We start from the raw sequence: 13,334 nt of genomic DNA, 5'->3' as shown, positions 1-13,334 counted from the left end.
GACCCCGGGATCATGACCTAAACTGAAGGCAGATGCTTAACCGACTGAGCCACCCAGGCGCCCGATCATTGTAACCATTTTAAGTGTACTGTTCAGCGGCATCAAGTGCATTCACGTTTTTGGCAACACTCTCACCATTTTCCAGCTCCAGAACTTGTTCATTTGCCCCAGCTATAACTCTGTCCCCGTTGAACAATAGCTCCCTAGCACGGTGCCCCCAGCCTTTGGCAATTACCATTCTACTCTCTGTGAATTTGACTACTCTAGGAAGTTCATATAAGTAGAATCCTAAAATACTTATCTTTTGTGACTGCCTTATTTCCCTGAGCATCATGTCTTCAAGACATTGTAGCAGGCCTCAGGCTAATACACCATTGGATGGATCGACGACATTTTGTTTATCCATTCCTGCTGATGAACACTGTGGTGCTTCTCCCTTTCAGCTGTTGTGAATAGTGCTGCCGTATACGTACGTCGACCAATAATCTGTTCAGGTCCCTGCTTTCAGTTCTTTTGGGGTATATACTTAGCAGTGGAATTGTTGGGTCATGTGGTCATCCTGTTTAATTTTTTGAGGAATCCCGAATATTACTTTTGAAACTGGTTTTAGGAGCTGGAGGGCCTGGGTGGGAGGCAGAGTGCAGCCAGAGATGGGCGTCGTCCTTGCTGGGGCAGGGATCTGCCTTCCCTTCCATCAGAGGCATTACCAGAGCTCCTGCTGCCCGAAAAGAGGTGTACCCCACTCCCGGGGCCTCTGCTCATTTCCACTGGGCCTGCCTTCCTGAAAGCAAGTCCAGCAGCCTTTCCCACCTTTGCCCAGGCCTGAGATACTATGTTTGGGCTGCTACTCTAAGGGCTTTTTCCTTGAATTTTCCAGGGATGTCTACTGTTTGCCCTCAGTCTGCCTCTCCCTTAGATTTTCTAGAATTCTCAGGACTTTATTCTCTGCTCAGTACTGCTCCTGGGGTGCAGGCGAGAGTTAGGGGCTACTCCTGGGCCACTACAGCTAGGAAGAGAGAGATGAGAGAGCCTCGTGAGATGGTTTTAGGGGCCAGGCCTGGGAGAAACGCCTATCATTTTTGTCCACATCTCATTGGCTAGAATCCTGTCACATGATCCAAACCCAACTGCGAGGGAGGCTGGGAAATGTAGTCTTTCTGTGGGCCAACGTGAAATGAATGGGTAAATACAGCATTGTGCTCCCAGCGGGTTCTTTTTTTATGGCTTCGATTTCCTTTCTTTCCTTCCTTGAGCTCCAGGGGATTCCGTTTTATAGCTGCAAGTTTCTGAGACTATTAATTGTACTGATTCTAACGGCTTGTTCTGTGGTTTTTGTTTTTGTTTTGTTTTTCTTTTTTTTAATCTGCTCTTTCGAGAGTTAGTTCTTTTTGAGTTTGGAGCTCTTTTTTCTTGGTGCTGGTTTTCTGTCGTGTTTGGTGACGCTTCTGCACATTGTATCTGATCACTGGGGTAGGGGAGTGTGTTCTTTAGTGGCTGATCTTCTGGGTCTGCAGGGTCCCTTCCTCCCACATAGGACCAGCCCTGGGGCACTGTCTCGCTCACCTCACCCAGGAGTCTCCTGGGGGAGATGCTTGGCTTCCGGATCTGTGGCATAAGTGGATGAGAAGCGTGGGGAGACTGACCCAGCTGGGTGCTCCTGCTGCAATCCCTATCGGCTTCCCTGGGGCCTGCCCCTGCCCTGTACCCCCTGGGAGACTGGAGTAACCCCCACCCCCCACCCCCCACCGAGCCTCTCCCAGAAGAACCCTCTTGGGTATATTTTGGGCTGAAGGCTTTGGTCTTCTTCTTCCATGCAACCCCACCTGCCTTCTGTGTTTCAGGAAGCCTTCGCCATTTCTGATTGACCAAGGATGCCTTGTGTAGCTTTCCATGAGTGTTTGCATTTGCCGATTACTTATACCAGTGATTTTTTTTTTCTCTTGAGATAAAATACACCACTTTATTTATTTTTAAAAATTAAATTACTTATTTATTCTTGCAAGTAAGCTCTACGCCCAACATGGGGTTTGAACTCACGACCCTGAGATCGAGAGTGGTGAGCTCTACCGACTCAGCCAGCCAGGCGCCCCTAAAATTACCATTTTAAAGTGTGCAATACAGGGGCTTTATTGTATTCACAATATGCAGCCACCACCACTATCTGACTTCAGAAAATTTCCACCTCCCCCAAAAGAAATCCCTATCCTCCCAATTCTCCTCCCATTCCACTCCCTTCCAGTCGCGACTCTACATTCTATCTGTGTGGATTTGCCTACTTTGGACCTTTCAAAGCCATTAATATATGGCTTTTAGTGACTGGCTTCTTTCACTTTGCAGTGTTTTCAAGGTTCATCCATGTTGTAACACGGGTTCTTCCTTTTTGTGGCTGAATAACATCGCATTGTATGGATGGACCACATTTTGTTTATCCGTTCATCGGTTGATGGACATATGGGTTGTTTCTACTTTTTGGCTATTACAAGCAATACTGACATGAATATTAGGTTTAGGATCCTCCTCCCAAACCCCTGGCAGCCTCTGATCTTTTTAGTGTCTCTATAGTCTGGTCTTTTCCAGAATGTCACAGAGTTGGAATCACACGGAATGTAGCCTTTTCAGACTGGCTTCCTTCATGTAGCAATATGCATTTAAGTGTTCCCCATGTCTTTTTTTTTGGCCCATTTTAAAATGGGGGCATTAATTTCTTTTTAATATGATTGTACTGATGTCCGGGGATCTGGGCGGGGAAGTGGAGGCTGCCTCATTGGCCCCGCCTGGCTTCTTGCCCCCATTGCGGGAACACTCTGGAAAGAAGGGCTGAGGGGCGCCTGGGTGGCTCAGTTGGTTAAGCGACTGCCTTCGGCTTGGGTCATGATCCTGGAGACCCGGGATCGAGTCCCGCATCGGGCTCCCTGCTCAGCAGGGAGTCTGCTTCTCCCTCTGACCCTCCCCCCTCTCATGTGCTCTCTCTCTCAAATAAATAAATAAAATCTTTAAAAAAAAAAAAAAAAAAAAGAAAGAAGGGCTGAGCATGCCAGCTCCCTGCCCAATGGGAGGCCAAGGCGGCATCTTCTGTCACGTGCCAAACTGGCTCTGAGGGTTCTCTAGCTCCCTTCCCCATCCTCCCCCTGTGCCCCGTGACCCTTCTTTGTGTCCCTTAGACGATCTTGTGGAGAAGGTGCCATGCTCAGGGAATTCCTCCCGCGTCTGTGAGTGCCGGCCTGGCATGTTCTGTGCCACATCAGCCGTCAACACCTGTGCCCGCTGCATCCCCCACTCCGTCTGCCCACCAGGGATGGTCGTCAGGTTCCGGGGTAAGTATCCCCACCCTCAGCCCAGCACCAAGATCTGGGCCCAATTGCACCTCTCCCCCGCCACTGCCCCAGATCTCCAAATGACCTCCGACCTCCCACTTCCTCCTTCCTGTTGGACAGACTGCTGTCTCCTTTCGAGATCCTGTAGGTATACCAGCCACTGCAGAGCCCCCTTCCCTGCACTTTGTGTCCCTGGCTCAGGAGACCCTGATGGCCGGAGGCACAGGCCTGCCTGGATGAGGTCTTGGATTGGTTTGAGGCTCGGGGCAGAAGTTCTCTGATGCCTGGTAAACAAGAAGCAAACCTCAAGTCTCTGTCTTGGGAGTTCCCCAGAGGGTTAGGGCCAGTTTCCCCAACTCACTATTGAGGCATTGCGAGTTAGAGTTGCTGAGACACTTGGGTTTCTTTTCCAACTTGCTGTGTGAGCCCAGGCAAATTCCTTACCCTCTCTGGGCTTCTAATTTTCTGACAATACAAGGAGGTTTGTGGCCAGAAAGGAGGTAAGGGGCACGGATACGGTGTGGGTGGTATTGAGGGCACCTTTCAGAAGGGAGGCATGGGGGTGGGTGGGCTTCGGACCATGGCCCCATAGCGGTGCCACGGCCACACAGGCCGGGGAGGGGGCAAGATGGAATCAGAGGGAGCCACGCCCACTGGGGAGAACAGTGCCAGTACCCAGCCCATGACACGCCCACTTCTAACCCGGTCCTTTTCCAAAGCCCCATCCTTACCACCCTCTCTCCCACTGTCCTTCCTTCCTTTCCTTCCCTCACGCCTGACAGCCAGCGCATCTCCCAGTCCCATGGCATTTGCTCCCCTAATTCTCTCTCCCATTCCTCACCCCCAGTTCCTCCTGTCATTCCTTGCCCATGGCAGACAGGCGGGGCCACCCTTGCAAAACCAAATCTGATTCTCTCTCTTTCTCTCTGTCACACAAACACACATGCACACACACACACACACGTGCTAAAAAAACACTTTGGTATCTTCTCATTACTCCAACGATAATGACATGATTCTTTGGCAGAAGAGAACAGATTTTTGGAGGCACTTCTTTTTTAAAGTCTGTGCTGTTTGGCATTTCTGGGCTGCTGGCTTATTTGGCTCCATGTCTCGGATAGATGAACAAAGAGAAAACCCAAGGGACTCACCACTGTGTCATTCCTTGGGTTCCAAGGCCTTCTTCTCTCCACTGTTCAGAGTTTTCTTTGTTTAGACACATACGCATGGCGTTTAGCTGTCTTTAGTGGGAGGACTAGGGGAAATGGCACCCACTCCATCTTCCCAAGGCAGTCTCCAGGATGTGATCCTGTACGCGGTCCTGCACCGTGCATGTTGTCCTTCCTCCAGCCTCAGACTCAGTGCCTCCTTTCCTGGACCCACTTGGTCTGCTCTCTTTCGATTCTGTGGGTGCGCGGTGCTTCTCCCTCTTACCAGGCCTTTGTGCATGCGGTTCCCTCTGCCTGGGACACGCTTCCCTCCTGTTCACTCAGTCAGCTCCTCAGCCTTGAGCTCTCTGTCCAGACATCACTTCCTCAAGAGGCCTCCTGCGACTTGTCACAGGTCACGTCTGCATTGTGATCTCTTACCACACAGTGTTTTTCGCAAACATGGATATGAACATTTGTGTCTCTCTTGGTTTGATCAGTGCTGGCCTCCCTCCCTGGGCCGTAGCTTCGTGAGGGCCAAGACCATGCCTATGGTGCTCCTGGTCATCTAGGGCCACAAGCAGGGCCAGGGGGTGGAGTGGAAAATGCTCTGGGCTGGGCATCAGACACCTGGGGTACTGTTAGCTTTGCATCTGTGGGGCGTGTTCCCACCCCATCCTGGGCTTCAGTCTCCCACCGGTAAAATGTGACGTTGTCACTAGAAGGCCTTGGGGGACTTTCCAGCTCAGAAACTCTTGCATCTCTGGGAAAAGTAGTGGAGGTCTGTTGTTCCAGCCAGAGGCCCTTTCCGTGCTGTTCCTGCGACTGCCACGTGGTGGCGCCAGGGGCCTCTCTCTGCTGCCCCTGGACCCGTGCTGCCCCTAGCGGTCCCCGCTGGCCACATGCAGCCAGAGAGCATTTAAAATGTGGCTCCTTGTGTTGAGATACACTGTCAGTGTAGAATATTCACTGGATTTCAAACACTTAGTAGACAAAAGTGTAAAACAGCTCATTAACTCTTTTTTATATTGAATATCTACCGACCTATTTTAGGTCTATTGGGTTAAATAAATTAACTTCACGTGTTTCTTTTTATTTTTTAAAATGTGGTTACTAGGCAATTTCAGATGACATGTGTGATTCCCATCATATTTCTGTGGGACAGCGCCGCTGGCTAAGTCCTGGACTCCCCTGTGGATGCTCCCACAGGGCAGCTCTCCAGCCGTAAAATGGAAAGTAGTTTCTGCTTAGGAGTCAGCCCGTCACTAAGCTGCAGGTGTTCTCTCCTGAAGGGCTCAGAACTCCATCAAGCAGGCTGAATCAGCCGTCTTTTACAGCTGAGGAAACTGAGGTCCAGAGATGGGTAAATTGCTCCAGACTACAGAGCAGGGAATATCTGAGCCAGGCCTCATCACCCCACTGCGCTCAGAAGCACAAGACACATCCACATTGCTCATGTCACCTCCACAGCCCACATGTGGGACACTTTCTAAGCAATGGACAGGAGTCCAGATGGGGAAAAGGACATGCTGTTTATTAGACATTTACTATATATCACACAGTGTGGTGGGTACAGCGAGGACATGCTAGAGGTATCAGGCGAACTCAGATCTGCTTATAGAAAGTGCTGTGTGTTTTCCTCTTTACTCTGCTTGCACCCAGTATTCTTTAGGAATCTTTGAGTTGCTGGTAACAAAATCTCAAAATTTTTTGGTTCATGTACCTGCAAAGTCTGGGGCTCACTCTGGGTAGTGTCAGGCATGGCTGGATCCAGGAGCTCTGTCTTTTCCTATTTCTCATCTCTCCTCCCCTATGTGTAGGTATCTGTAAGACACCTACCAGCAGCTCCCGGCTTGCTTCCCACCCAACCCCGGAGGAAAGACGGCTCCTCCTTCCTACATTTTCAAGAACCAAAACCAAAACCTTGGTGTTGTACCTCATGGGCATGCCTTGGGTCATGTGCCCGTCCCTGAACCACTTCATCAGGGTCAGAGGAATCAAATGGATTGATGGGTCCAGCCTGTTCTGTGTTTGCTCCCAGAAGGGAGGGATGTGAGTCAGTCTCAGCCCCTGAACACAGATACTGAGATTGGAGAGTATTCCCCAGGGGAAATCGGGATGCTTTACCGCAACAGGGACTGGACACTGGGCAGGCACAAACGTCAGATGGCAGCTACGTTTCCAAGCACCTCATTCCGGACTCTGGGTTGTGGTGGTAAAACATCTATGCCTAGAGTCTTTAGGCTCCTCCATGACGTCTCCTCAGTGTGTCTCAGTGAATCTCCTGACTCCTCCGTGACGTCTGTCACTCCTGCATTGCTGTCCCCCCCACTCCCACAGGTACAGCAGAGAGGGACACCATCTGTGAGGAACCCTCCCCAGTGACCAGCCCTGACTGCAGCACCAGCCCCGAAGCCAGCCAGGCGCCCGCCAGGTGACTCCCTCTCCCCATCCAGCTGAACTTGGCTGTCCTGGCCCACAGGATGCCTGGAGCCCAGCTGGCTGTGGTGTGGGTGGGGTTCAGCCCACGGTGTCAGGATTCCAGGGTGCCTCTCTGTCAAGCCCACAAGCCACTTGAGGCCCCACCGTGTGCTCAGTCTTCCCTAAGCACGTTAGAGAAGAGCCTAGAAATCACAGTCCTTGCTCCCAGGAGCTGACAGTGGGGCTGCCAGAGGCTGTGGGCAGAGGGTCTGGGGGCCCCCTTCTCTGCGGAGATGGTTGCCCTTGAGAACAGACCTCCATTTGCCCCCTCAGGAGAATTGGCAGTGCCATTTCTGGCTTCTCTCTCGGCAGCAGGCCCCCCCAGGCCTGGCCCCTGGGGACTTCCTTGGCAAGCTCCAAGGCCAGGACCACACTTCCTGGAGGGGGTGCTTCCCTCACCCCGGAAAATGATTCCAAAATGACCAGGGCCCCCAGCTCTCCCTCCTCGGTGCGGAAGCCCAGTCCCGATCCAGGTGAGTTCTCCAGAGAAGCTGTGGGGTGGTTCCCAGGGCAACAGCGTGTCATTGGCGGGCGACCCCTGTGGGGTGGTCCAGGCCGGGGGGCGGTGGTGGGGGGACCCTGGGCTGCAGTCGTTCCCGGTCCGGGGAGATGAGGGTCTCCGGGTCTCTGGAGGCTGAAGGTGTCGAGGGCCAGAGTAGATCAAGGAAGAAGTCATTTGTTTGCCAGCTTGAGTGCCTCCTGAGTGCGACACGGAGGTGCTTGCCAGGGAGCGGGTGTCGATCTGACGCCCTCCCGGTTCCCACGGGACGGACGGGGCCCTCAGTTCGCTCCTGCTTATGACTGACTAGCCTTCCATGGTGGCTCACGTTTATCCAGTAGTCTTTGGATATTTGGGTTGTTTCCTCTTTTTGGCTGTAATGAAAAACAAGTCTTTGTGTGAATGTATGTTTTCATTTCTCTGGGGTTTGTTTGTCTTTTTAGTTGACTTCTTAATAGGACTTCTTACAATTCTGGGTTTGAGCCCTTCATCCCACAGTGGTGTGCAGAAGACCTCCTCCCACCCGGTGGCTTGCCTTCTCGTTCTCTTTATGGTGTCTTTGCTAAAGAGATGTTGTTTTTTAATTTTATTTTTAAAAAAGATTTATTTATTTATTAGAGTGCGTGTGCATGTGCATGTGTGCACACGTGTGAGCAAGGGGAGAATGAGAGAATCCTCAGGCAGACTCCCCGTGGAGCGCAGAGCCTGATGTGGGGCTTCATCCCAGGACCCTGAGATCATGATCTGAGCTGAAATCAGGAGTCCGACACTCAGCTGACTGAGCCACCCAGGCGCCTCTAGAGAGATGTTTCTAAATTTTAATGTAGTCATGGGTGCCTGGGTGGCTCAGTCAGTTAAGCATCTGCCTTTAGGTCAGGTCATGATCCCGGGGTCCTGGGATCGAGTCCCTCATCGGGCTTCTTGCTCAGTGGGGAGCCTGCTTCTCCCTCTGCCTGCCGCTCCCCCTGTTGTGCTCTTTCTGTCTCTCTCTCTGAAAAAGGAATAAATAAAATCTAAAAAAAAAAAAAAAAGATTGCAGTTTAGAAATAGCCAGATACATTCCTTCCCTTTCTGGGCTTCAGGACTCCCTCTGAAAGATTGATCTGACACGTGTGGAGTTTGGGAGCTGGCCATGGAGCTGGAGGTGGCGATTGGGTGCGGAGGTGGGGGCCTCTGCCAAGGTGGCCCGGCCTGGAGCTTCTCTGCTTCCTTCCCCAGGGCTGACCTCACAGCAGCTGTGCACACAGGGGTCATCGGACTGTGGGAAGCAGTGTGACCCCGACTACTACCTGGACAAGGACGGCCGCTGCAAGGCCTGTGTGACCTGTTCTGGAGGTAAGGGCCTCATCGTCCCCTTCAGGGGCTCCTTCCTGGGAGCAGGGGGTCTTAGCCGAGAATCTGGGGCTGGGGGACCCCGAGTTCATTCTGGGACTGCTCAGCCTTCGGGAGCCTAGCTCACCTTGCTGGTGTCTCTGAGCAGTTGGCCTTTACTGAGTCCCACTCTTGATTGCGGGGTGTTGATGGGGGTGACCCCTTCTCAGAGAGCTTCCATTTGCTCACACTTGTAAGGAAACATTCGTTATTATCTACCTGTTCCAAGCGCGTCTCGTTATTTTTGGTAGCTGTTTTCTGGTGTGTGGATTATGATTGTCCCCATTGTACAGAGAACACTGAGGCCTTACAAAGGCCACAGGCCCTCAAGAGCAGCAGGGCCAGAGTTTAAACTTGGAGGTTCTGGGCTCTGGTCAGTCACTGCACTGTCCTTAGAGCATGCTCAGGACGGGCACTCACTGGGTGACTGCTGTGTACATGACCCGCTCAGCACAGCCTCCCAGCACCACCACTGCCCCCCCCGGTGTCCATGAGAGCCGCGCAGGGCAGGGGAAGCTGCCCAGGCCCCGGACTGCCGTGGCTGGGTGCGGCCCCAGCCCCCTCACAGAGGGGCGGGGTATGTGCAATTATGTCTCCTTGTCCAAGGTTTCTTTCACACCCTGGCTGAAGTCAAGGGAGGCCAAAAGAGGAAAGAACACCGTTCCAGTTACTAAGGCCACATAGCAAGTTTTCTCAAAATGTGAGAAAAACAAAGCACTCATTGTACTCATGAATTCCGTGGGTCAGAATTCAGACAGGACACTGAGGGGATGGCTGGTCTCTGCTCCACGATGTCTGCGGTTTCAGCTGGAAAATGTGAAGGCTGGAGGCGGGAATCATCTGAAAGCATTTTCATTTATGGGTCTGGGGTTGGTGCCAACTGCTGGCTAGGGCCTCTGGGTGGCTAACTTGGGGGCTTCCTCAAGGCCTGGTGGCTGGATTCCAAGGATGGGGCAGGGGTGGGGACAAGTCCTATCCCTTCTGCTGACCTTTCCTTGGATGTCACATGGCGTAACTTCCACCAGTTTCTACCTCTTGAGGCAGTCAGAGATCCCAATAGAGTCAACGGAAGGAGAAGAAAGTGAACTCGACGGGTAAGTGGCAGAGGCCTGGAAGAGCAGATGGGGCCAGAAATACTGCTCTGGCCATTTTTGGAAAAAATATAATCTGTCATAGCCACCATGACAGAGAGAGAAACAAGAGGTGGCTCTGGGTCTGAGAGTTCCTTCAGCTCTAAGGGTGAAAGCCCTGTGAAGCAGTGGGGTGGAGAACAGGGGCCAAGAACACAGACTCTGGAACCCAAGATCCTGGGTTCGAACCTTGGCTCTACCAGTTTGCAGCTTATAAACACAAGCAAGTTTCTTAACGTCTCTGTGCCTCAGTTTCCTCATCTGCAATGGGCATAATAATAGTACTCTCTCAGAGAGCTGTTGCAGGAATTAAATAGGTTAAACTAGGTTAATCTGGGCAGAATGCTGAGAATAGGACCCCCCACGCACTCGATGGTATTACTGCTGCCTTGCTTGCACTCAATGATATTTTTTAAAAAAGATTTTATTTATTTATTTTGAGAGAGTGTGCACGTGGGGGTGAGGGGGGGAGAAGGAGAGGGAGGGAATTTCAAGCAGACTCCTCACTGAGTGCAGATTCCCCACGCGGGGCTCGATCTCACAACCCTGAGATCGTGACCAAGAGTCGGATGCTTAACTGACTGAGCCACCCAGGGCCCCACCCACCCACTCAATGATATTAATACTGCCTAGCACACAATCAATGATATTAATAGCTATAATCGTGATAATAGCTGTCACTGTCCCAAGTCATCTCTCTCACTGCTGAGCTCACTCTTGCCATCCACACAAATTCCCCAAATCCTCCCCAATGCCCACTCTGTCTAGAGGTTTCAGGAAGAGACTGTGAGGTTCTTTATCATTTGAGGTCTCTTAAGTATCCTGCTGATTGAGAAAAGTCCTCATGAGCAAGTCACATTTATCTAATCTACTAAGGCGGTCATTCTATTTTCACCCATTTAGAGCACATAAAGTGTTCCCAAGCATGTGTAAATGCATTATCACATGCTTTCTTTTACAGAACCTCTAACATTTTATTTTTTTATTTTGGAAAAAAAAACCCTTTTTATCATTGAAAATTTCTTTGTTTTTAAGATTTTATTCATTTATTTGAGAGAGAGAGCCCGAGTGGGGGGGCATGAGCAGAGGGAGAAGCGGACTCGCTGCTGAGCATGGAGCCTGACCTGGGGCTCCATCCCAGGATCCCAAGATCATGACCTGAGCTGAAGGCAGACACTTAACCCGCTGAGCCACCCAGGCGCCCCATCATTGAAAATTTCAAACATATTCAGAAGTAGAGTCAGGAATGGTTATGGACTTCACCCAGTTTTAAAGAATGATCAAGTCACGGCCAGTGTGGGTTCATCTATACCCATGCCCGCTTACCCTGTTCTCTAGATTATTTTCTTTTTAACAGCTTTATTGCGATAGGATTGACATGCAGTGCAACACACGTGTTCAAAATGTGCCATTTGATACATTTTGACATAGTGTGAGGCTGTGAAACCGTCCCCGCAATCAAGGAAAATGATTTCCCCAGAAAGTTTCCTCGTGTTCCTTATCCTCCCTCCCACCATTGCTCACCCTGCTTCCATTCCCGGGCCATCATTCTCCTTTCTGTCACTGCGGAAGATTTTGCGTTTTCTAGCATTTTCTGTGAACATAATCATACAGCACATATTCTTTTTTTTTCCCTACCTTCTTCCACTCAGCCTGTTCTGAGCGTGCCAAAAGATCTCAACAGAATAGTCACATGAGTGTTTGCTTCCAGGCAGATGCTTCTCTGCTCTCCTGGGGGGTCTCTGGGCCCCCTGCCCTTGCCATCCCAGATCCTTCCTCATGACCCTTCTCTGTGTCCCTTTGAAGACCTGGTGGAGAAGGCGCCGTGCACGTGGAACTCCTCTCGAGTCTGCGAATGTCGATCTGGCATGTCCTGTGCCACGTCAGCCGCCAACTCCTGTGCCCGCTGCGTCCCCCACTCCGTCTGCCCACCAGGGATGGTCTCCAAGCCCCAGGGTAAGCTGTCTGCACCCCAGCCGAGGGGCTGAAGTCTGTGCCCCTGCAGCTGAACTTCTCTCCACCCCCAACTGGGCAAATGACCTTCAACCTTAGCTGCTAGCTACGTCAGGTTTGGGCTTTGGTTTCGTTTAGACAGTTAGGTCTGGTAAGTGGAATAAAATCTAGATCTGGGGGTGCCTGGCTGGCTCAGTTGGAAGAGCATGTGACTCTTGATTGTGAGTTCGAGCCCCACGTTGAGATTACCAAAAAAAAAAAAAAAAACCTTGAAAAAAATCTAGATTTGGCATTTTGGTAAGATTTTCTTTTTTAAGATTTTATTTATTTGACAGAGAGAGAGGGAGAGAGAGAGTACAAGCAGGTGGAGTGGCAGGCGGAAGGAGAGGGAGAAGGAGGCTCCCCGCTGAGTGGAGAGCCGGATGAGGGGCTCAATCCCAGGACCCTGGGATCATGACCTGAGCCACCCAGGCGCCCCTTGGTAAGAGATTCTGATGATTTTTAAAAAATTCTTCCTTCTGAAATTGTTGGGCTGGTAAAATCTTCACTTATTTGAAAGGCTGTTTCATTGAGTCAAGATAGAGCAATATGAGATTTTTGAAGATGGTTCCAGCTCAAGATGGTAGACATTTGGGGCACCTGGCTGGCTCAGTCAGTAGAGTGTGCAACTCGTGATCTTAGGGTGGTGAATTTGAACCCCATGTTGGGCACAGAGTTTACTTAAATAAAAAAACAACAAGCGAAAACAAAGAAAAAAAAAGATGGTAGACATTTGCCAGAGTGCAGAAAAATATAAACTCTTGACGGTGGGGGGAAAAAAAGGTTAATCAACAGACAAGAGATTTCAACAAATTTCTAGAAGGTAGAAAACAGATGGGAGGGTGGTGACAAATGAAACAAGGGGGAGGAAAGCTCGCCCCAGAATTCACTCCATGAGTGCTGCAGGAAAAGTGAGAGGTACCTTGCTTGTAAGATCCCCACGGAGGCTCTGGGCTCAGAGCAGGCAAGTAAAATGAAAGATGGGAGTGAAGTGGAGATGGATGGAACGGTGCAGTGGGGTGCGACTTCATCTTGAGAATAAAAATTAAAAACTTGAGACAGTGGTACACCATGGACACTGAGCAGTTGGAACAGATGGTGCTTGAGTTTTCATCCTCTGGTGAAAATCATCAACTTTTTGGCTGAAGACACTGAAGGAGCATCTGGGGAAACGGGGCTGCTGGTGTGGTCCTACCACCCTGCGTAAAGCCCTCTTCGGCTGTGTGTTTCTGAGTGTAGCCTGTTGATAGGCTACCCCTGCTAAGTCACCCTGAAGTGAAGACTGCCGGCCCCCACTCCCCACCGTGGGCCCAGAGTTCCCAGACGGCCCTCCTCCTCAGGGAAGAGACCTGCTGTGGAAAGGCCATGCTAGCCCCACAGCAGAAGAAACCCCCCCCCC

General features: G+C 51.0%; 1 protein-coding gene across 1 annotated transcript in view; it reads left to right on the top strand.

Annotated features, from left to right (window-relative positions):
- Positions 1–3,211: 3,211 nt before the first annotated feature.
- Positions 3,212–13,334, top strand: part of TNFRSF8 (TNF receptor superfamily member 8) — a 30,855-nt gene continuing 20,732 nt past the window's right edge. Inside the window, exons 1-5 of the mRNA XM_032415167.1 lie at positions 3,212–3,314; positions 6,803–6,896; positions 7,217–7,416; positions 8,661–8,777; positions 11,750–11,899. Of these exons, the coding sequence (XP_032271058.1) occupies positions 3,227–3,314; positions 6,803–6,896; positions 7,217–7,416; positions 8,661–8,777; positions 11,750–11,899 (649 nt within the window). The 5' untranslated portion in view covers positions 3,212–3,226. The remainder of the gene's footprint in view (positions 3,315–6,802; positions 6,897–7,216; positions 7,417–8,660; positions 8,778–11,749; positions 11,900–13,334) is intronic.

The sequence above is a fragment of the Phoca vitulina genome, unplaced genomic scaffold (genome assembly GCF_004348235.1).
Source record: "Phoca vitulina isolate PV1807 unplaced genomic scaffold, GSC_HSeal_1.0 scaffold2, whole genome shotgun sequence".
NCBI lineage: Eukaryota > Metazoa > Chordata > Mammalia > Carnivora > Phocidae > Phoca > Phoca vitulina.
The sequence above is the reverse complement of the archived record's forward strand: the minus strand, read 5'-3'. Positions and strand labels throughout refer to the sequence as shown.